The 24,543-nt window shown below is 33.3% G+C and overlaps 1 protein-coding gene across 1 annotated transcript in view; it reads left to right on the plus strand.

Moving 5' to 3' along the window:
- LOC129220418 (cadherin-like and PC-esterase domain-containing protein 1) overlaps positions 1–24,543 on the plus strand; it is a 285,857-nt gene that overhangs the window by 228,134 nt on the left and 33,180 nt on the right. Inside the window, 3 exon segments of the mRNA XM_054854837.1 lie at positions 15,989–16,093; positions 21,375–21,472; positions 23,225–23,347. Of these exon segments, the coding sequence (XP_054710812.1) occupies positions 15,989–16,093; positions 21,375–21,472; positions 23,225–23,347 (326 nt within the window).

Consider the following 24,543-nt stretch of genomic DNA (forward strand, 5'->3'; position numbering starts at 1 on the left):
TGTAAAATTCGAAACCATTATTAAAACTAAAACTATTTTAACCATTGAGAAGGAATAGATGGAAAGAGTGCAATCCTACTATCCCGATACGGCAACAGTACCATGTGACCTGGGGAGCAATTTCGAGTTGACCGTAGCCGCTGAAGAAGTTTCATTAGCTGAAACCATGCATGATAACAACCTTTAACTGTAGAAGGGAGAAATTAGATTTATAGTAATAGTGCAATATTCCAGCATTGTAAACTGAGAGGAAATTGCCACACCAGGAGGTCCAGTAACTTTTCCCTAGCATGTACGAATGTTTTTTATTTCTAAATAAAGAAAAAATAACATTTATATGCATTCAACAAGTACATATTCCACAGTTGCCTATAATTTTTAAATTTTTGTACTTATTTTATCTGTAAAAGTTATAAAACATTGTATATCTTGAGTGCAAATAACATTTTAGTTCCATAAAAACTTTTTACTTAGTAATTATTTTAACGGCTCTTAAGCGTTTTGTGTACATTTGCTTTGTTGGCGAGTATCTTCTCGTCAAGCTCCTGTGAACAGCAGATGCGCAAGAGTAAAGATTTGCTATTTTTATGCTTCAATTTAAATACTAGTATGCCTGCGTATGAAATCATTTCAAAACATTGATTACAATACATATGAATCTATAAATTTTCAGTCAATAAAAGAACACTTTAAACTATTTGTACATACCCGTCATTTCAAGGAATAAACATCAAAATACATGAAAAATGCAATTACGTTATATTTTAAAATCCGGAAAGAAGTGGGAAGAGGGAGTTTGAATGATAGGCCTGTATTTGTATCCGTTATTTATTTTATTCATTTATTATTATGCGGTAAAGGAGTTGGAGCCAGAGTTGCTCTGATTTGTAGCCCCGACTTCATAATAAGCACCGTCGCGTCGTATGAAAAATATTTAATGCCAAGAGAGCGATTGCGTGCCAAAACGCGACCACTTCCCAGCCAAACAAGTCACCTGACCTGGGAAACATTGGGTCCCAAGCTTATTTCACTGAGACATTTGCTGAGGCTCCCTCCATTAGTATTCCTTCTCAATGATTTTTACTAGCAGCAAATCCATAAAGAATAGCATTGGCGTTATCAGCTACTGGCTAATATAATACTTCGTACAATGAAGAGTGAACAAGAGAAGTACAATTTGAATAATACTTTGTTGGTTGGTAATGTCACGTACTTATTAAAGTACGACATATTGTCATTTTGACTTGATGAATCAGTTAGATATTAGTGAAAAAAGTAATGTGAAGTATTCCATTTTTAGCAGCATAGTGTCGATCTTAAACTTCAATCATACAGTGACTCTAAGTCAAGAACGGATACAATGGAGGGTCGATGCGGGTAATCACCCCTTTCTTGAGGGTCCCTACACCGAAAATTTTCCCCTATTGGAGTCCTAAAATTTAAGGGTAGAGTGTAGACCCTTTTTAATGACGTTAAGAAAAGGAATTGAGTTTGAATTTCCCTTCCGGGGGGGGGAGAAACTTTTCGGAATTAAAGTTTCAAAAGCAATTTTTAGACGACCTTTGGCAGTGTTAGGAGAAAAAGCCTTCCGGAGAAGCCTTCTCCTGTATTTTGCAAATTTTAAGTCTTAAAGATGCGATTGTAGACATCTCTGGTGGTGTAAGGAGAAGTAATGAATTCAGTGAATATATCCTCTGGTAGTTTTTCGAAACTGAAATTTCAAAAAGCGCGACCTTCCATGTTATTATAGGGGGAGATAGTTGCGAAACATTCCACAGAAATTATTACGAAATTAAAGTTCTAAAACGTAATTATAGACTACCTTTTTCAACGGAAAAGGAAAGAAAAATTTCGGGAATCTATTTGGATAGATCTCTATATTTTAGTTGTTTTAGATAAAAATGCAGTGGCAGTCCCCCCCCCCCTCCTAGTGTATGTAAATCAGATAGTATATATAAATCAGAAATGTAGTAAAATGTTAGTTAAAAAAGCAACCGCCCCCTCCTTAAAAATTTTCTGGATCCGTCCTTGCTCTAAGTCTAACAATGCCTCCTTCTAAACCGCAGAAATAAAGGGAAATTATCGGGTTTTCAACTTTCTGATTTTTAGAAATCTGTTTTAGGTATTCGATTCAATAGTCTCATTTCTGTTGAAAAATATTAAATGAGAGTATAAAATATTAGCACACTTTTTTATGCATAAATATTAAATTAGAAAAATGCAGTTTCAGAACTTGCCTTGCGAAACATTATTTCAGAGTGTTTTCTGTCAAAAATATTTTCTGATTGTATTGAGAACACCTGATTTCTATGATTTTTTTCCCAAATGTATGCTTATTAATCCTGTATTTACCTATCGTATGAGCAATATGTCTATACAATAACTACTTAAAATGCTGATGGCACGAATAATTTGTCCGACCGTTTAATGGTTTCATTATATTTTTAATATTAAGTCATAGTTGTAGGAAAATATACTCCTTTTTCGTCGAAAGACAAGGGCAATTATTCAAGATAACCTTAATAAACGATTTCTTGAACTGTCTTGTTACGATGTTAAAAATTGTTATTGAATCTATTGGGAAAAAAACTGCATGAAAAAGGTCTAGAGTATTACAACAAAAAGCTGTACATATAAAAATGGCTGAAAGTGTGTGTGCGTGTATGTTAGCTTTACAAATACGCAGTTTACATCGAATTTTTTTCCAAATTTGGCACATAGGCCCCTTGATGCTCCGAAAATACGAATAGGATGTTATTATTATACAAATCTAGTTTACGTCGGAATTTCGACAAATTTGACACCGATGTCTTTTAAATCTCTGGAATTGGCATAAAAAATTAATGAAGTGATTGCGTGTATATAACAATGAATAAATTTTTAAAATTAAAAAAAATACTGAGATTTCTAAATAATTTTGAGACTTAAAATTGACGAGAAATTTGACGCTATTGTTTTTTTATTTTATTTAAGCCTGATTGTTGAACATGCATCCCTTGACGCAACTCTTATTTTCGAGGTATGCCGTGCAACACGGAACAACGCAGCTAGTTAGCATATATGGTATCCATTATTTTTTAAAAAAACATTAAAATGGACAATTAACCAGTTCAAAGTGATTTTGCCTTCTTGGTTAATCTTGCACTGTATAAGAAATGTGATCTTTAAAAATATATAAATAAATAAATTAACAAATATTAAAAGTAGCCTAATTTTTGAACCAAAAACAAATCTAAATGCTTAAACTCTCCATATGTGTCTCACATAACCACCAGATTTCTATATTGCATAGAATATTACAATGTGAGACGATAAATTTTGAATCAGCATTCAAGCGTACCTTCCAAACAGTAACTTCAGAACGAATGCATTAAACAATGCGCATGTAGAGTTGCCACCTTATTTTATAAAATAAAAAATAAAATGCTGAGATTACAATCTTGACTTCATAAGGCAGCATTGACTCTTTGGCACGTTCTTTCGAAGTTAAATGTACAAAAATAATTATGCGGTGCAAAGATAACACACAAAAATTCGAAGTTAATAAATAATTGTATATATTCAGTAATTTCAAAAGAATATGCACGAAGCATTATTCCATTTTCATTTACGATGGGGTCGTTTCCCAAATTTTAAAAGTATTTTTTTCTGAAAGAGCATGCTTAAAAACATAGGATTTGGCCATTTTTTAAATAATTTGGCTAAGTTTAGTAAGAACGAAACTCGAAGCTTAGTTGTGGTAACCCTAGCAGAGCAACAATGAAAAGTCCGATCCAAAATGGCTAAAATTAAGTTAATGCGTCGACCTATCTATATAGCGGATGTACCATTCACCATAGGCGCCCATATGCAAAATTCTAAGGGGGGGGCTTAGAAATTTTCCCAATGGTTTGGCAGGACATTTTCCCGATGGAAACCGATTTCAGTACAAATTAAAGATAGTAAAATTTGACATTTTTAATAACTTATTCATTGATGGATGGAAAAGATTTTTTTTTTTTACATTTTTGCAAAGAAAAAAGCAAGGAAGTTCTCATCTCAAAGGGGGACTTGAGCCCCCCTTGCCCCCTATATGGGCGCCCTTGCCATTCACTGATGCCATTCACGGACCATAGTATTTAATTCGCATCTTTACTCATATGTAGTGGCAACGATATGGTTCATAGCAAGCATAAAGCGCAATATTTAATTCGCTTCTTGATTATCATGACGTGGAACCGCCAGTGGAGATGCGCAAAAGTACATCATTTGTGACGTCATAAAGACCACGCCTTGTTTTCAAAATCGGACACTTTAAAAAATTAAATAAAAAATGAGCTTTGGAAAAAAGGAAGTTTTTTCTCGCTCCATGGTTTTTTTTTTTTTTTTTTGCTTATTCTATCAATTTTAGTGACTAAAAGTAGTACTTTTGACTGAAGGAAACAACCCCATTGCCAATGCCCATTCATTAAAATGTAGGATTATAGTAATTATAATTTACATTATTATTTATACTACAATAGTACCTTAATTATTTTCATTACGCAAGCTAAATGGTAGATTATGGTGTAAGTCACTTAAAAAAAAAACTCTATATATTAGTTACGATCCATTATTCTAAAACTTGGTCTTCCACACACACAAGACTTCAGCACTTGAATCGTAATTACATAACGCAAATCCTCTCAACATCAAATTCTTTGCCTTCATAAACAAAGACCTTCATAACCATTAACATCAAAGAAAACTGCTTCCAAGCTCCGTAAATTTCTTCGAATTCTAGATCATAAACTTCCATTTTTACCACCCAAAGCCTGTAGCTGTTGAGACTTTAAATATTCATGCATGAGTTATTTAATTATTAAGCTCCAGAGAGAATTTTATATTTCCTATTCTTCTCGCATTATAAGTTTAAACTATTCTCAGAACTTAATAAACGTAAAATCTGAAATCCCAATTAACTTCTTCGCTCTCGAGTTTAATGTCCGCGCAGACCAAATGAGCATTTTCCATTTGCGCCAAACGAATGTTATGACTTCGGAGCTAATCTCTGCCGCGCTCTTGGCGAGGATCAAGTTTATTAAAAACGGAAATAATCAACCCGAATTCATTAGCGCATCTAATTAACTAATGAAAGGCCTGGAACTAAAGCCAATATGTCAGGGTAACCAACTCAGTCGACATATTGGCTCCAATGTTTTATCTTTTGTAGTATTACTTAATTTAATCATCATCTGCGCTATTTTTTTTTTTTTTTTTTTTTTTTTTTTTTTTTTTGTATTAGATGGAAAAGCGTCAGGTGGGGGAAGTGGGTCTAAAACAAAATGGGTCTAAAAGCGATTTTATGAAAAAAAATTGAGCGGGCCGATTTTCGGAAGTGTAATCAGGTAGAAAAGTGAAGGAATCGCCTGTCAACAATCACACGACAATCTACTGTGCCGCAACTTATCAACTTTTTAGTTGATTCACCTCAGTGGCACATTGCTGAGCGATCGCTCTACACACGAGTATACTAGTTAAGTCAACTCGACTAGTTTTAACGGAGTTTTGGAGCTGCTGCTGGAATAAATTCGGCTTAGTAGAAGAAAAGTTGTTTCAACTAAATTGCCTCAGATGAAGGCAACAAAGCCAGTCAATTAGTCGACGGGCTTTTTTAAAACTTGGATTCCACTAATCCCTTATGTGTAAGAGACCTAAGAAATCAAATGGAATAGTTGAAATGTTTTGATAGAATGTGATTTTTTTTCCTGCCGGCTGTTGGCGGAGAATAATACTTTATACTGTACGTAAATATCTAATTAAAAGTCTTTTTATTTTTAAAAAAAAAAGAATTTGGTTTTGCAAGAAACCCTACCAAAGTGTCCCTCAAGGATCAACATAAACCTTTTCAGATTGACAAAACGCGTAAATATATTGAACCTTTGTGCGTATGTATGAGTGTGTTTTTTTTTTTTTTTAAATTTATTTATTTATTTTTTGTAATCCGAAATAAACATTTTTAAAGGTGTGAAATTCACTCCTAAATATTTGGTCGTTGGGATATAGATGATGCAATATATCCTTTTCTTTAAAATTTTAATACAGAAATTCAGGTGATGATTCGAAATTCGGAAACAATTTATTTTACAATAAGAACACAAATTAAAGTTTTCTGAAAAAAAAAATTCCATTCACTCGAAGGGATTGATTGCAAATTATGGTGTTTCAGGGAAATTCAAAAGCGCGTTAAGTTTAATTTGTTTTCTTATTGTAAAATAACTTTTTGTCGGAAGTTTTAATCATTACAGTAGAAGCTCTTTTATCCGGACTAACTGGGACCAAAGGCAGTCCGGATGAACGAAAGTCTGGATAATTCTGATAATAAGCAAAGCACATTCTTAAATAAGCAGACTTATCTTTTATTACAGCAAAAAACAATGCTTTGTAACAAATTACATAGCATCGTTTCTCGCAAGTACTTTATCATTCAGCTGCATTGGTGCCGGTGTATCAGTCACTCAAAGCACGCTATATTGTTTGTTAAACTAGTTCTATACTTTATTGCACGTTCTTTGCAGGAGTTATACGTCTAATCAAAACGAAAAACCGAATATTTAATGTATTTATAGGTGCGTTGCTGCAGTCATAATTTAATAATACTTATTATTTATGTAAATATATTTTTAACGCTGCAAATTTGATTCGGATAAAGTGGAGATCCGGATAAAAGGGGTCAAAAATACAAAGCTCTACTGTGCTTGAATTTTTGTAATTAAAATTTTAAAATAAATGAATATATTGATCCGTCTAATATCTCAAAAATCCAATATTTAGGGAGTGAGTTTCACCCCTTAAAAATGTTTTATTGCCTGTTAAAAAGCACCATATTTTTAAGTGTTCTGTCGATATGCAAAGTTTTATTCCAATAGGTGGGTGAGATTTAGGTAGGGTTACTTGTAAGCATCAGGTGTGTTAATTGCTTGATGCTTGACTATTTTATTCGGTAAAAAGAGAAAATTTCATCAACTCAGAATTAAAACAAGTGAGGTATGAAAATGCAAATTATTTGCATGAAATATTTCCCAATAAGTCTCTCATTAAGTTTAAGAAATCAGTTTTCTAGCTAGATTAGCTCAAAGCGTCATTTTACTTAACTTTTCATCAGTAATCTTAAATCACTGAAGTAGTAACCGACAACTGTAATAACTTATTTGTAAATGTTTGAAACAAGGCTGGATCTAAAGTGGACACGTTCAAAGTCGTTCTTTTTGCTGATTCGTTCATTAAAAATTCGTTCATTTTTTGCCCGCTCACTGAAACTGCTTCATTTGAATGACTTCGTTAATTTAAAGATGTTATTTAAATTTAAAGTAAATTTTTAAATTATTACATATAAATAAGTAAAAATTAGAAATTAATTAAATTTTAAATTATAAATGCTCAGAATACCCAGGCAGCAGGCTATTGAAGTAATAATACTCAATTCCTTAACTTACCGACGTAAACAAGATGACAAAGCAAGCAGAAGAGCAAGTGATGCCGAATGTTATGTTATAAAATGGGAAGGAGAAACGAAACTAAAACAATATATTTACTTGTTTAGTATTGCTTAAAGAGTAATAAAAGTAAAAATGAAGAAACGAACGAAATGTGAAACAAATGTACTTTCCAATCCAATGTTTTATATATATATATATATATATATATATATATATATATATATATATATATATATATATATATATATATATATATATATATATATATATATATAAACCAGAGATCTCAAACCATTTTTAATCAAGTGTCACTTCGTAAACTTTTGAAAGCACGATCGGGTAATAATCAAACAATATAGCCCAATTCATCCACGAATTTTGTTAATTAAACGCTCAGTGGTGGTTTTTCTGAGATTTATTGGGAAAAAACGTTAAAAAATGCTTAATAGAAAATATATCAAAGTTAAAAAAATTAAAAAAACTCAAGTTTTAACTTCTCCGGAGGACAGGACAAAAGCTCTTCGCTGGCCCGATGTGGCCGCTGGCGGAAGGTTGAAGACCCCTGTTCTAAACCGTGAACTGTTTATAAGAGCGAATGAAGTCTAGCAAGAATACTATTAGGGCATCAGCACGAACGAACGAAGTGTGACAAGAACACAGACAAACTCACTTGTAACGAACGCAAGGAGACCGCGACATTTTCTCGTTATAACCAAGTGCTCGTAAAAAGCGAGTTCATGAAAAATTCCTCATAGTTGTTTTTTTTTTCTTCATTTTAATCACTGTAGTACAGAAGCAAATGTGTACTTTGCTTTGAACTGTCTGAATGTCTATTTCATATGTCATTGTTTTCGAGGAATACACAGATAATTTTTAAATGTTTCATTACTTTGAAAATTTTAAAAAAAAAAATGCTGTCATTGCTTGTTCTCAGGATTTATGACTCATTACTAACTTTGGTTACTGTCGAATGTTTAAGAAAATTTACCAATAAAGAATAAACTGAGCTGGGAGTCAATAGACATTTTACGAATCACAACAATGTAGCTCGCTTTAAGAGGAGTTTGCACTTTAAAAGCAAATTATGCTCCCATGGACTTAACATTCCACCAAGAAGTATTTTTGATTTCTTCGCTAAAACCGGGTTTTCATTAAATCAGTGTTCAATATAAGCGAGTTCAACTGAACTATTAAGGCATCAGCACGAACGAACGAAGTGTGGCAAGATAGTGCATCAGCACAATGCTCCAAATTCCAAACAGGTCATTCTTCAAAAGAACGGACGTTCGTTTTTTTAGGCTATCATAGTACACCCTTCATTTTAAGGAGTTTGTTCTTTAGACCCGTACGTTCATAAACGACACATCCCTAGTTGAAAGCTATCCGAGAGCCAAAATGTCGGCAGGGTCGGCCTGCCCTCCAAAATGGACGTAGCTGGAAACGGATAACTCTTACTTAGCGCCTGATTTCGGAGTTTGATTTAGAGTTTGACAAGAAAAGATTTTTAGTGTCGATATAGAAATTTCTAATTCTTGCTCAAGGCGTGATGGTGTCACGTTGAATTTCGCTAGTTTATGTGGACTTGATGAATAAGTAATGCTGTGGATGGCAGTAAAGAAATCGTGGCAGATATTTAGGATTCGTTTAATTGATATGGTTTGTCTCTTAAAGATTAATATTTGATCAAATAATGCAATTATATTTATGCATAACAATAACTTTCAGAATTTTCTTCTCTTAACTTTCCGAATTGATTCCATTATTCGTTTATGAACAGTACTTAGGTTTTAGTTTGCTCTAATCTCATTCAATCAATCGTGGGTGATATCAGAGTTGAAGTAATTTATTAAGAGTAATTTTACGAGCATGTAGTAGCAAATCTATATAAAAGTAAAATTTTTACCCTTGTGGCGTAAGGTCTCTTACACGTTAGGCGATTGGTTAAATCAACTTTTCGAAAAAGTTACCTGTTAAATAGTTGATTGGCATTTCGCTGTCTTCGCACGAGCCAACTTAATTGAATCAGTTTGTTCGGTTTTTCGGATAAACCGAATTTATTCAAACAGCTGCGCCACAACGCTGTTAAAAGTAAGCCAAGTTAACTCAACTAGTTGATTCGCTTGGCCGATATAGTGGTGCAGTGGTTAGACGCTGGTCTTTTACGCCCAAAGGCGTAGGTTCGGTTCTGGCTCCCGTCGGTAGATTTTCAAGATGCAGAAAACCGACAGCGTCCATGTCGTATGATTATGCGGCATGTAAAAGATCCCTCGAGTACTCGTTTCACATGAAGTATCTATAGGCCAAGTTAAATTGTATCTGCTGTTTCGCATCGAATGGAGCCCAAGTGCCTCCATCTAGTGGGGAAACTGGGCGTCGAAATTCTCGTGTCAATGGCATCGCACTGATATAGGTGAAGCGTGAATAAGTGGTTGCTATGCCGGGGGATCTCACTAGGCCTGCAAAAGGCAGTGCCTCTACCGCAGCTTCATTAGAAAGAAAGAAAAAAAAAATTGATTCGCGTGTAGAGAGAATGCTTGGCAATGTCCTGATGAGTTGAATCAAACAAAAATTTGATTCAACTCATTGGGATGAGAATGGTAGCAGCGCGTGTACCCGATGTGCCTGATGAGTTGACTGTCGTGTGAAGGACGTCAGGGGTCACTTGTCCACCAAGTTATACATCCTGATAACCGCCCGTTTGAAGGTTGATTCAACTAATTTCCTTTATGTGAAGAAGGCCGAAGTTGCAAAACAAGAAACAACGCTAAAACTTTACTATCAGGGCTTAGTTTCTAACAATAAAGATGGGTGTGCCCTGGTTTTTAGAGCTTATTTCCTTGCGTAAATAGTCTGAATTCTTGTCTGATACGCAAAAATTCAAGAAGAACTAAAATCAAATGTAGGAACTGAGCCCTTAAGAGCTACCTTGTGAATTAAAACTTAGAAACAAATAATCCATTTTCCAATGCAAAAAAAAAAGAGCTTAGCAGACATGAACTTTTATCTGATATCTTATTGCCCATAAGTGTCTGCAATTTTTAATGTATTTTTTGCTTCTAACATTGATATCAGTTTTCAGTTTCAACCATTTTCAACTGCAACTACTAACGGTTCACTTTTGCGTGGCCATTTGAAAACATCGTAATTAAAAATCAGTGGCCCGGAGAGTAATTTTAGTTGGAATCCGGACACTTTTGAAAATTTTATCGAGGTCAAAAAAAAAACCATTTTACACTAACTGTTGAAAACTTAAATCAGTCTAACAATTGCTTCCAAAATAATAGAAAATACACTAATGTTTGCGCTTAAAGGTATTATTAGCTACATAAAATTATTTTTAAATAATTTACTTTGTGTAATTTGAATGTAAAAACATTTCTATCGGTTCAGTTTGGGACTTATTAATTAGCATAAGAGATATATTCTAACAAGTTACCACAATCCATAGTTCAAATTCATGAAAAATAATTAACTGATCTGAATAACCTCTGATAATTGGCTGTTGGTATCAGTCTTTCGGCAATATTCATTTAATTTCGATTTTTTTTTTTTTTTTTTTTTTTTTTTTGACTGGGTTAATATGAATTTAGCCAATATGAAATCAATTAATTGTAAATTCTTATTTATTTTTTAACAACACTCAGTTCAATACCAACGGTTTAAAGGTACAATTTAGTTTCACTTTTTCGAAGTTAAGAAGATGAAATTAAATTTGTCTATCCAATGAGAGCATTTTTCGTCTGCTACATGCTTATTACAGAAGCGCAGTAAAGTCTATGGTTTAGACACTAATCATTAGAAAACGTTAAGCCATGATCATGGTATGCTAAAAAAATTCTCGAGAGCGTAAGGTTTGCAATGAAATGATCGTTACTTCACTGCTGCTACGTATAAGCTATATAATTAGTCGAATTATCACGCCCCACCTAAGCAGAAACATTTTCTTTTAATTTTACGTTTACTGAACATAAAAGAGAAATTCTCCTGCCTCTCTTAACGTAGGTCCAGATGCTATGCAAAATCTATCATGACCAAAAACTACAAATTAAATCTTTTATTGCAGAAAAAAAATTGCAGCTTTGGAGCATATTACCTTGACAGTCAGGCAGTTTGCCCCATTTCATCAGGTTTAATGCCCTAATTGATGTAACATCACCTAACTTGTTAAAACAAGCAAGAAATATTTAAAATTAACTAAATTAATTAAAATCAATATAAATCATAATCTGAGCAACGAAATGAAAGTTGAAATCAGTTTTATTCCCGAAAAATTAAAATGTAAAAGGTTTTACATTGCGTTAAAAAGTCACTTTTACCTTAAACTTTGCTTTAAATCTTTAATTACCTCCAAAAATTCACTAAAACTGCTGTAGTGTATGCGTAAAACTTCTTTATATGCAAATATACTCTTGAAAAAGTCGACACAGGCGCACTCTGTAGCTGAAATCATAGTTACAGTTACTTGGACGTTTTGCCTGGCAGGGCGAGATACCCAGACTTACTCTATGAACTATCGCAGTAAATAAAGGTCGCATAAAAGAATCTTATTTTTCTCCCATCGGATCACCACTAAATCTTAAAGGGGATAATTGACCCCACATGATTCAAATTCACTTGAAATTACCAATGATGATACTATAGTGTTCCTGTAGCTGAGAATCTTGGCAAAGAAAGAACAATGGAATCAGCGGGAAGCATTAACGTTTGTGTGGGCAATCGTTGGCGAATTCACCACATCTTAACTCCACATACATAAAAAAACGTTTCTTTAGGGGGGAGGGGGTCACTTTACGTTAGCAGTTGTTTCTTCTAATTAAGAAACCACTGTTAGATCGATAAAAAGACTTTTTTTGCAACATTTCACTTTCAAACTTTCCTGCAACCTTTTGTGTCAATAAATTATAGCTTCCATTATTACCGCCTCTTAACTTTGCGACCACGATGATGACTTCTTCCAAGTATAATGATTCTAACCAAATTCAGAGTTTACACATTTTAGCATTCTACCATACTTACTTGTGGTTCCGCAGTGAACATTGATTATGTCTTTGTCTTTACGTACCAAACTGCACGTTACCGTTCTGCATAATAGCCTAGGAATCATGAATAGGGACGTGATTATGTATGGTTCAAAGTCACATAATCATGATGGTTGATTTGTGTGACAGCTCTATTATAACTGTTGAAGACCTATTATAACTTTTGCACGTATGTGTATACTATATTAACTAATTCTACAAAATCAGAGGTACGCGTAATGAAGTTGACTGATTTGGAGTGAGAGATTGAATTTCAATGAGATTATTAACAAATGTCGTGTTTGTCTTTAGACAAATTCCTTTAAAGGATGCAAATTTCTTTAATGGGCATTTGTTTCACATATCTGATTGAACCGAATTTTATCAATTAATATCCACTTGTTGCAAAGAGTAATTACTTTAAGCGTGTATTTATGACGGCAAACATGAAGGAATGCAATGATTATAAATTGCTGCTAATCGCAACCAATAATATTATGCGTATTGCTTAATGTTATACAGACCGAAAATAAAACTCCGTAAATTGTAAAAAAATATATTGATTTACGATACCTATAAGCTAAACTAGCCAACGCTTAGGGCTTCCCCAACTCCCAAAAAATTGCATGATTCGTTCCTAAAAATGAAATGTACTTGAATAAATGAATTTCATTTTCAAATGCTTGAAAACCTTGAAAATTTGGAAGAATGTTGCTGCAAACTTTGAACTTGAAAAGTTCTAACAAATGGGACGGTGCGGTGGGAAGGGGAAGTAGTGCCAAATGTGTCAAATTCAGCTCTTTGCTATTTCTTGCATCAAAAATGTAAAAATCATGTTTCTCACATTTCTGTAACGTATTGCTTGAGATAAATTTCTGTGTGTGTGTGTGTGACTCACATGTTTCATATTTATTTAATTCCGAAAGCGGTATTTTGAAAATTGTTTCGTTCTTGATTGCTTTTATCTTACCCCTACTGCATACTGTCAATCGGTTAATTAAGATGAAAAAAATATTACATTATCTCTATTCTTTTACCACATAGAACATCTTTAGAATGATTTCAGAGCGCAAAAAAAACCGTTTGTACCATTTTTACTCTTAGAAATATACACGTTTGAACTCCCATTATTCTTTTTGAATCACCCTGTATTTACGTCCATATTTTAACACGTCAGTATTAAAATTTGTATTCATATTTCGCAAAATTAACCAAAATAATGATAGCTTTTTTCGCATTTGTTTAGGACATGAAGCGCGTGTTTCTTTTAAATTTGTTCCGGTTTTAATGCTTTTTCTTTCAGGTGACAGGTTTTTCGATATTGCATTTACTCGTTTTAAAACGAAATTGCGAATTTCCTCTCCTTCCAACTGTTGTGAACTCTATCTTCCTGAAAATAAGTTTGGGTTTTTCTTTCTTACTCGGTTTTCCCTTCTTGACTTTATTTCAAACTTTCTCCCTTTGAATATAATATTTTGACAATCTAAGCCTAACTTTACGGGGTTCTCAGAAACATGAAATGTGAGATTACTGTGCTCTTTTTTTCAAATCTTGATTTTAAATATATGAAAAATATTTGGTTTTCCCGCACATATTGAAGTACACGTTATTCTGCCATTGAATTTTTCATATAAGTTCCGTTTATTTTAAATTTAAAAGACGCTGTAATATTATTTACTTTTATTAATGAAAAACTTTTTCCAGTAAATTAGGTTCACTCGCTACTCCGCTATCATGTTCGTTTTTTTATTGAAAACATCCATATTAAAAGTAAAGAGTTCCTTTTATCTATTTAATAAAACTGTCTTGAGATTGGTTTTTTATCTCGATTACTTAAATGAAGCCATAAACAACGATTTAACTTGTTTTCTCTACTTAATTTTAAATCTCTACTCATTGCATCTAAAATAACATGATACCTACGGGGGAAATGGAAAATCTAAGAGTGTGTTTTAAAAAGTAAGGTAACCAGAGCTAGCTGTGTATGAGGTAACTAGAGGTTCCTAGTGTAAGGTGTAGAGAGTAAGGTGTGTTCTCTGTATGAATAAAAATTACGCTGAAGATAACGAAGATGGTCAGAGTTTTCAAACTATGCCGGTATTGGGTGTCCCCTAACAGGACAAAATGTCAGTTAGAAGATGACTGAGTTGACGTAAACATGTACCACCAATGAAACAAGAAATGTGATAATTTTTTTGCTTTGGGAGGCATTGAACCACACTCCTTACAGCCCAACCACCTCACTTTAAGTGGTTTCCATCTCTTTGGACCTTTAAAGAAACACTTGTATGCTCAGCAGGGAAGAAATCATCTTAAAGAATGTGAAATCACATTAAGATGGTTTGCTAAACCGCAGCATCGGTTCTAAACTGCTGACCTACCAAGTGTTTCTTTTAACGTCCAAAAAGATGGAAATCACTTGGTGAGATGTGGGAAATTTAAAGAGGGTAGTTCAATATCTCCCAACGAAAAAAATTTACCACACTTTTTATTTCATTGCCAGGACATATTTCCTTCAAAGTAGCCATCTTCTAATTAACATTTTGGCCTGTTAGTGAACATCCAGTATCGGCACTGTTTGAAAACTCTGATCTTCTTTATCTTCAGCGAAATTTTTATTCATAAGAAACTGCACTCCCTTGAAAGCTCTTGTTACCTTACTTTTTGAAACGCCTACGTGCATCTTTTATGCGTCAAAACGTTTTAAAGTTTCGTTTAAATATCGTATAAATATTTTGTCGTGCATTGACGTTTCTCAATCTATTGTCGTTGTAATTGGTAATGCCCCTATAGTGGAGGAGCCGACGCATCCGCCATTTTGGAGCAAACTTGATCCAGTGCTTCGTAGCGATAGCATTGCTGCTGATGTTTACGTTTCTTTGGCATGTGTTAAATTGAGTCAAATGGGTAGTTGTTCGGCTGTTAATTGTGTAAATCGGCTCGAAAAAAGGATTTCAGCTCTTCAGATTTCTAGCAGATGCAGAAAGAAAAAAGAAACGGATAAATAATAGCTCAGGAAGTGAATGGCAGCCTAGAAACGACGACAACTGTTTCCAAAATTTCGCCAATCTTCACCTTCGCTCTCCCACTCTCTCGTTCCCTATTTGGCGAATGATTGCCAATAAAGGTAGCTTTCCCTGTTGTACGCTTGCTCCAAAATGGCGGATGCGTCGGCCTCTCCAGTTATAGGGGCTCTAGTAATTGGCAGACAACGGACACGTCATTTATTGCGGCATATCCTATGAAAGTTAATTCCGTGAAGTTTTATATTATTTTCTGCATTTTTTCACATGCATAAATACAGTAGCACCCCCCCCCCTCCCGCCTCCCTCTCCTATTTAACGTTTTATGGTATTGCAATATGATGTAGCTCTGAAGTTATTTTTATTTCTTTATTATTATTTTTTTGAATTCTTGCCGCAAGCTCCTATAATGGACAGATCTTCGAAATTTAATATTTAGTAGGCGTGGTGTTCCCTTCTTGATAGTTAAAGCTCTCTTTTCATCTTGCAGGGTGTAAATTGCCGTGTGAGCCACGATTTGTGTCTCAGTCATCAAGATTTACTCTTTTTGCTGCAGTCCAGGAGAGAAACGCTCAATGCTGGTGGATTCAGGCAGGTAAAAATAACATTTTTTTAGCTGTTGCAAGCAAAATATAACAAGTAATTGAAATCAAAAGGAAAATTGTTTGGTTAGAATCAAACTAAATAATGGGCAGTCAATGGACCCATTCATGATGTCATTGGATGTCATTAGTTCCCATCATTAATTTCTGCGCCTGTAGTTTTGATTTGAATTTGAGTCCTATTTTTGGTGTATTTGGGGAAAGTTAGTTAAATGATACAAGTTTTCATTCTTAAATATTTATCTGTTATCTATGTAATTGTTGATAGTTACAAATGAAATATTTAATTTAAAAATGAAGATTTCTAAATTGTTTTTGAAACTAAATATTTGTGCAGTGAATATTAAAGCTCGGTTATCAACTGATTTTCCAATGGTAAGATTTCATAAACTGGTTGCCTAAACCGTATCACTTGATTTTTGAATCGTACCATCCCTAAACCTTCGTTATTACATAAAAATCTTATTTTCATGATACGAGCGTAGGACAGCGTTCGTCTACTTGAGGGATAACATAAGACTATGTCTTATACAGATGTTGATTTAACTATTAAAAATTTGGACTATGGTTCTTAAAGATGTGCAGAGAATTTCCTCCTTGGTATACTGAATTTGAGCAATCTGCGATTAATCAAAAACGCGGGACTATGTTTCTTAAAGGTGGAGAGAATTGATTTTACTGTTAAAAATATAAGACGATGGTTCTTAAAAATGGAGAGAATTGATTTAACTGTTAAAAATATGGGACTATGGTTCTTTAAAATGGAGAGAATTTCCTCCTCCGTATACTGAAAGTGAGAAATCTGCGATCAATTGATTTAACTATTAAAAATATAGGACTACTTTTCTTAAAGATGGAGAGAATTTTCTCCCAGGTATACGAAAAGTTGGTAATCTGCGATTAAAATGAGTAGGTTTATGATTTTCAGAAACATTAGAAACAATAGGGGAAAAAAAGTAAATACTGTTAGCAGTTTCATTTCAGACATGGATTTCCAGATTTCAGGGATTGACTTTTTAAAGGAAACGAAGTGTGAACTTTGAGATACAAAGTCATCCTAGAAAAGCAACATGATAGTGCAGAATGAAGGAAAAACAATTGAAATTAGTTGATCAAAGAACAAAACATGTAATTAGAATATTTAAAATTTAGAAAAAAAGTGTAAAGACAAAGACAAGAATTGAGAATGACAGAAAGATGCCAGTTACATCAAAAAACAGTGAACAATAAGAAATGATAAGAATGTAAGCCAAACTGAAGAAAAATGCGGAATTTCTTTATACTTTCCAAATATAATACTATGTAATGCAGATTACTTTTTCACTGCATGTAAATGTTCGTAAATAAAAATGTATGTGATTTTGTATAGTAAAATGAAACTTTTCTACAATGTATTTAAATCAAGCTAAGAAAAAAATAAGATGTTTTTACTTTATTCTACTTCGATTCTCTAAAGAAAAAATTCTTGTGGCTTAAACATTAGTTCCAGCAAAGTTCGCTGAATTTTTTCGTACAATGCTGTTCTACAATAAATACAATAATGCTCCACAATTTAAAACAATATATAAAATTTTAATATTTGTTTTTCGAAACATTAAAGATAAAAAGCTGAATTTTAAAACAAAATTGAATTTTTTGTTTTTCAAATCCGTAGACTTCAGGAAGTAAAACTAAATATATCGCTAGCGTTCCATGAAATCAGAAAGGAAAAATAAAGCTTCACTGAATCTAAAATAGCCTAAAGTTTTGAAACTCAAAAATAAAACAGCTCAAGTAATTCCCAAAACAAACAACTCTCCTTTTTTTTCGAGCAAATAAGGGAAAATTTAAACAAAAGCTCGGTTATAATATTAAAAGCAAACTCTTTGATGGAGAAAAATGGTGAAATTTGAGCGCCCACGTTTGGAAAGTAAAAGGGCATTAAAGGGAAAAGCGTATTCGAAAAATTGAGCCTCATCTTGCAAAAGATAAACAAGCACTTCGTTTGATTAAAATTTTTAGAAATTTAAGAACAGTTAATCAGTTTCCATAAACAAAGTTCTTAAACGCCCATGCATTGATCTGAAATTAGAGCGGGCGTTAAATATCAAAAGTTCCGTAATTAACTCCGTTCTTGAGAGAAAGCTTAAACATTCGGCTGGTTAAAACTGTTTATTTTCAGACTGAAGATTGCCATTTTTGAATTCGGTGTAGTTTTGCTTAAATTAATTAGATTTGAATTACAATCAAAACTGATTAACAATTTCAATTTTAATTTTTAATTACATTTATTTTAAAGTATTCGTATTTGGGATTATTTAATCTGACAGGTGAGAATATAAACGTGTTCGTTGTAAATTAAAGTTCCGCCGTAGTCATCTAGGTAGTTTAAATATGAGATATTATACTGCAAACGGTTATGTATTTATACACGTTCTTTTTCCTACACTTTCAGAATCATTTTTCAATTTTAGGAGTTAATTAACTAAATAGTAGTTAAAAATAAGAAAAAACAACTCAAAATAGTATAAAATTACATACAGTGGCTCCCAAAAGTGTTCGTACCCTTTGAAATTTTTTAGTAAAATCGAAATAACTCAAAACTGAATTCAAATATAAAGCCCAATATTTTTTCACATTATTCCTATGTCATTCTAAATAAAACCCTGTAATGTTTTCAAAATATTGACGGATCTTCTTTTTGAAATGGGTCAAAAAACGAAGAGACAGAGAAATAATACGCCACAAAAGTCTTCGTACGCCCAAATACTTTCGAATAAATTCATGATTAAAATTTATCATATGTCTTTTTTTTATTATTATTTTTGCATTGTATTGTCCCTTAAAAGTCATTTGACTTTAATTTCTTGTTCATTTCTTCCATAATATTGTGCTTATTACTTGAAAATGGCTGGTATTCGTAAAAACACAAACACCATTCGAAATTTGATTTTTTTCCTCATATTAGCGGTAAAATGGTTTGAAATGTCTCTAAATTAGTTAATTTATTCCATTCTATAGTAAAGTACTTGATAAAATGCTTTAAAGAAAATAATCGGACCGAAAAGAAAGTAAGAAAAGGTCAACTGGCAAAGTTAACAAAGCGTGATCGGAGGTTTACAGTTAAAAAAATTATGAAAAATACACATTTAAGTGCTGAAAAAGTTTCTGCAGAATTGAATGAAACATTTTACGTTTAATTTTCACCTAAAATTGTTCTCCAAGTTCTCTGACTAGCTGGATTAAAAGGGACCTCTTCCCGCAGAAATTTTCTTGTTAGTGCGAAAAACAGTAAGCTTACGCTTTCCGTCGTGATATCAATAATAAATAAGCTCAAATCGTTTTGGAACATCGTCTTACTTATAGAGGAAAACAAATTCAACATTTTGGGTTAAATTGTTGTATAATTGTAAATAGAAGAAAAAATGAGGAATTTAATCTTAAGAACTTAGTTGGATCAGTTAATCAGAACGGTGAAGGTGTTCTTGTGTGAGGGTGCATTATAGCATCAGAACTTGGAAATTTGGAATTTTTTGATGAAATAATGAATCATGCTGTTTATTTAAATATTTTGAAAAACAATTTTAAACTATCAGCCCAAAATTTGGTAATCGGAAACAACTTTGTTTTTTATCTAGATAACGATCAGAAGCACACGTTTGCGTTTGGTGCCTCAAAAATTGTCCTTAAGCTTAGAAATATCTCCTCAGTCGCCAGATTTAAACTTAATGGAACATATTTGGATATATCTGGTAGCTAGATTACGAAAATACACCATTGAAACGAAAAGCGAAATAGAAACAGTAAGACTCGAAGTGCGGCTGAACACTTACTCAGAAATTGCACAAAAAAAGAAAAAAAAAAACAATGAAATCTATTCTCAGACGTTTAAAAGCTATTGTTGATATTGCCTGATATTCTACTAAATAATAACTTTGTAAAAAGTTAGATTATTTACTAATTTTTTGACATTTTTTCAAAGTGTACGAAGACTTTTGTGAGATGAAATTTCCTTCACTTTTTGGTTTTTGATTTTTTAAAAATTAAGTTTTAATGGTTTATTAAAAATTTTCATGTAGTTGTGTTAAAAAATATATCATAAATCTTATAATAAAATACCTATTCCGAAATATTAATTCTAACCAATGGATAATGGTCTATTTCATTGAAAGTCGTAGGTGTACGAACACTTTTGGAAGCCACTGTACTTTCATTCTAAGCTCACTTATTTTGCATTGAAAAGGGGTTCTTTGTAACCCTGAGAAAGGTGTATGCAGTAATCTACAATTTTATGCAAGTTTACGTTGTTTTACCTTATTTTACTTTTCAAACACAAAGGCATTTATTCAACTTTAAATTATAGTTTTCATAGCTTTTTTCTTGTTGTATACGCTCGCGAAAATTTAACTGAAATAGATAAAATCATCAAGGCTTCTGTTTCTTTGCATTTCAAGCAATTTGTTATAATGTCGCTATGGCTATTTTTTCTCCTGTAAGTTTATTGTTTTTATTTTTACTGTTTTATTTTTATTTAGTTTGAAATCTTGATGAACAAGTTTTTTTTTTTTTTTGCTTGATTTATTGATGCAATATTATTGTATGCACAAAAATATGTTTTTCAAAATCCGGTACTTTTGGTTTTTGTCCGCGGTTGGCTGTCAGCTGTCGGCCGCTATCAGACACTTTTCATGCAACGTTTGCTGAATTTATCTAAATAGTAATCACATAGAAATGGGTAGTTAAGAAAGAGTTAACATACAAATTTCATTGCACTTAACTATTACTAGCATAAAATAATTTAATTTTGTTAAACAATTTTCACCTCCTTATAAGAAAAAGAAAGAGGTCCTATTAAGGAAAATATTTAAGCACCTAGAATTAGTTTGCGCCTAAATTAAGGGTGTCGTAATCGTGACAGCCAGAAGGAGAAAATGATGGAGAGTCGGAAAGTTGTTTGGCCTTGACACGCCAATTCTTGTTACATAGACTATAGTAGTCTGGAAAGTGCTGCTATGCAGTATGATTTAGAAAAACTTTTTAATGAAAATCTGCCCAACGTTTGAACTTCGCTTGTGTTTTACGCAAAATTTTTTAAAAAACCAATTACATTCCTTTGCTTCACTCTGCCTCAATGGTGAAACGATAACTTCTTGTCTAAGAATTTTTACATGGTTAATTTAGTCTCACTGAAATTTATTTTCAGAAGTTGTACATTGATGAGTGAAGTTATTAATGTCTATAATGTATTCCGTAAATCACATTTCACTAAAAGGAAATATTTCCTTTTATGTCTAGCTGTACCCTTCCGTCCAAGGTGATCTCTATGGACCAGTCATTGATGATATTCAGCAGCATTTGAATGAGCAACTAAAAGTATCGGCGAACGGCGAAAAGTAAACTTACTTTTTTATAACAAATTTTTGTTGTGATATGTGTGTAAGAAGAATTTGGCACTGTTCGAAATTCGATAGCAACGAATCGTTACATTACAGTAAAACCCTCCTAAACGGACACCCCTCAAGTGCGGACACCCCTCTTATATGAACATTTTTTAATTCCCTGATTCCAATGCATATAACATTATTAAACCCCTGTCCTGCGGACACCCCTCTATTGTGGACAAAAACATTTCTCCCGTTAGTATTCGCATTAGAGGGGTTTTACTGTATAACTAAAATTTCTGAACCGCTTAGTTTGGTGAAAAAAATAAGCTAGAGCAATTTAAATTAATTATTTTCTGATTGAAATATTGAACTCTATTCAAATAAGAAATGAATCAAGTACATAATCTAATATTTTGTTACGTGGCCATGGTGTTACGTGGCTACCTGACCGGCTACCCAGACTTTGGACTCGGTAACTCGATGGTCTGCGTTCGATGCCTAGCTGGTCGAAGATATTTCGTATTTGCTAAGTTAGATATGACGTGGTCACACAGTCCTCCAAGTTCCCGTTCCAAATCAATACACCCCATGCCCTAGATGGTGGTGCAGAAGGGGGTCCCTCGTTGTGTACCTCCGGGGGTGCTAAACCAGAAATTGTTCTGCTTCCGGTTTGGATCAAAATTATACAAATGCTAATTGGTGGTGATTCCAACGATCATGTGTTCTCTGAGCTAAACCGCAGTTTCACCTTGATGGTGCCCTGTAAAAAACGGAAGCCGTACCTTTCTAGCCTGGGTCGAGTAGTATTGCCTACTCGTATCAGGCTCAAATACTTGAGTGATTTCAGCAACGACAACAACAGATATTATTACAATTTAATTCAAACGATTGTGTAACATTTTTGGTTTTTCATTTGACGGATACGGACGTTTAAAATGTATGATACAAAGATCTCACATATCAATATCAGTGTGCAAACATTAATTGCGACATGTAGTAATTGCCCGTTAGGAATGTAATAATGGGCGCTCCGATGGGATGATATGGACAGTAGGTCACTATGTCCTACCAAAAATTTTCCTCAATCGACATATTTAACTGGTGATTCGAAAGGTTTGAAATATTGTAACTTTGCAATTATTTTTTCTCATTCTTTAATGATTCCTGGTGTTTTTTATCATTAGATGTAGCTATTTATGCATGTACGTTTTTTTTGTTTTTTTAATCATTTGGTAAAATTTGAAGTTCCATTCGAACACTGAAAATTTTCCTTCTCCCGAACATTAAAGTTCGGGCGTCCCTGAATATGACATCGGTGTATCTGTTATCTTTTTAATGGAACCTATATTTGCTTTATAGCAATGTATTCATTCGACGATTCTACGTTGTCAGCAACAACAGTAAGAACAGTATTTAATTTTATTTCCTTCATAACGAAACAACACTAAAAAGTGACAATTGTAAGTATTTGAACCATAAATATTGTATAATATAGTGACTTATGTTTGAAACACACAAAACTAAGGTGAAGATCATTGAATAAATATATTCCACTTCTGTTTTAAAGTGAAAAGCAAGGCCAAAAGAAATTATTAATTGCATGATTCGTAATACATGAAACGAACAATATATTGTTTTTTCTTTGTATCACGTTTCATCAGATACCTAACACAACACAAGTACAATTTTTCAATATCCCATCTCATTTCTTTCCCTGTTCAATCCGTTTTATTTAACGAATCTACCTTTGTTTTCTTCCAGTATTTCGTCATCATACAAAACTGCCCACTTGCGCCATCTAGTAACAGGACTTGAAAAGTATTTTGGACCCCAAAAGACGTTGGAGAATTTCGTCGAAGAAGATATGAAGCTAGGAGGTTGTTGGTGAGTTAACAGTTTAATAATACCTTATAACGATTCTATTGAAAAAATAAAACCAACTATAAAGCTATTTGATTTGGAACTTCCTTCTAAAACGAAAAAAAGAGACTAGGAGCACTAGGAGACTTAGAAAGAATAAAACTATAAGTTTCTGTGAAAGTGGTAATCAAATTCACTTTACAGTTTCAGTATTGTTCTACTATTAATAACTTTTTATATTAGGAAAATTTTAAAATCAAACATTTTTTTCGAAACACGCAAACTGCGGAAAAATAAACACTGGGACAAAATTGCAGCAGACGTTTCTCCCCAAAAAATTTCAAATCTTAATAGGTAAAAATAAATGAATAAACAAATGACGTAAAAACATTTTCTACGTTATTCAAAAGCAGCTAATTTCAGTTATTTTTGTGTGTTTTTCAAAAACCAGTCCACAAACGTTAAGGAGATTATTTGCTTCACAAAAAAAAAAATACGTTTTCTCATTTAGTTTCCCAATTTTCCACATTATTTCACACAGACGAAGAAATAATCACTTTGCGAAGACGCGGAAAGCATGTCCACCATTCGTCGATGTTGAGTCACATGACTTGAGCTCTTTGCCCAAGCATTTGCTTAGCCAATGACTGGACTTGCTCCCTCCACTTTAATCACTGCTCTATGCTAAACACCTCGCACAAATTAGGTCTTAAACTTTACACTCCAGAAGAATTAGGTTTTTGCATTCAAATGTTTTTGCGATATTTATGATACGGGAGATGTGATGAATCCTGTGATTATTCCTCCGACTACATTGTTTACCAGTAATTAAAGTTACCAGTGAATACAGTATTAAAAAAAAACGAGTCAAACGAGCAATCAAGACAAGTACATATTTCCTGCGGAACCTTTTTAACAATATTTCGCGGAACCCAAGTTAAGAAGCGCTGGTCAATTATAGTCGAACAGACGCTTGTTCAAATTCGGTAACTTTCAACCTCCTTCAACCTTGATTCGTTTTGACTATTTTTCAATACCTTCCCCCCCCCTCCTCAGATTATTACTTAGATCATTAACACATAGATTCGGCAAGTGGGTGTGGTTGTTGACTCGGGTGTCTTTGCGGGGGAAAGTGAGTGGAAACCACGTGACTCCGTCCTTCCACGGAAACACTTTCCCATGTCTGCACTAATTATCGTAGGGATTTGAGTAGTCGTCGA

The sequence above is a fragment of the Uloborus diversus genome, chromosome 4, assembly GCF_026930045.1.
Source record: "Uloborus diversus isolate 005 chromosome 4, Udiv.v.3.1, whole genome shotgun sequence".
Lineage (NCBI taxonomy): Eukaryota > Metazoa > Arthropoda > Arachnida > Araneae > Uloboridae > Uloborus > Uloborus diversus.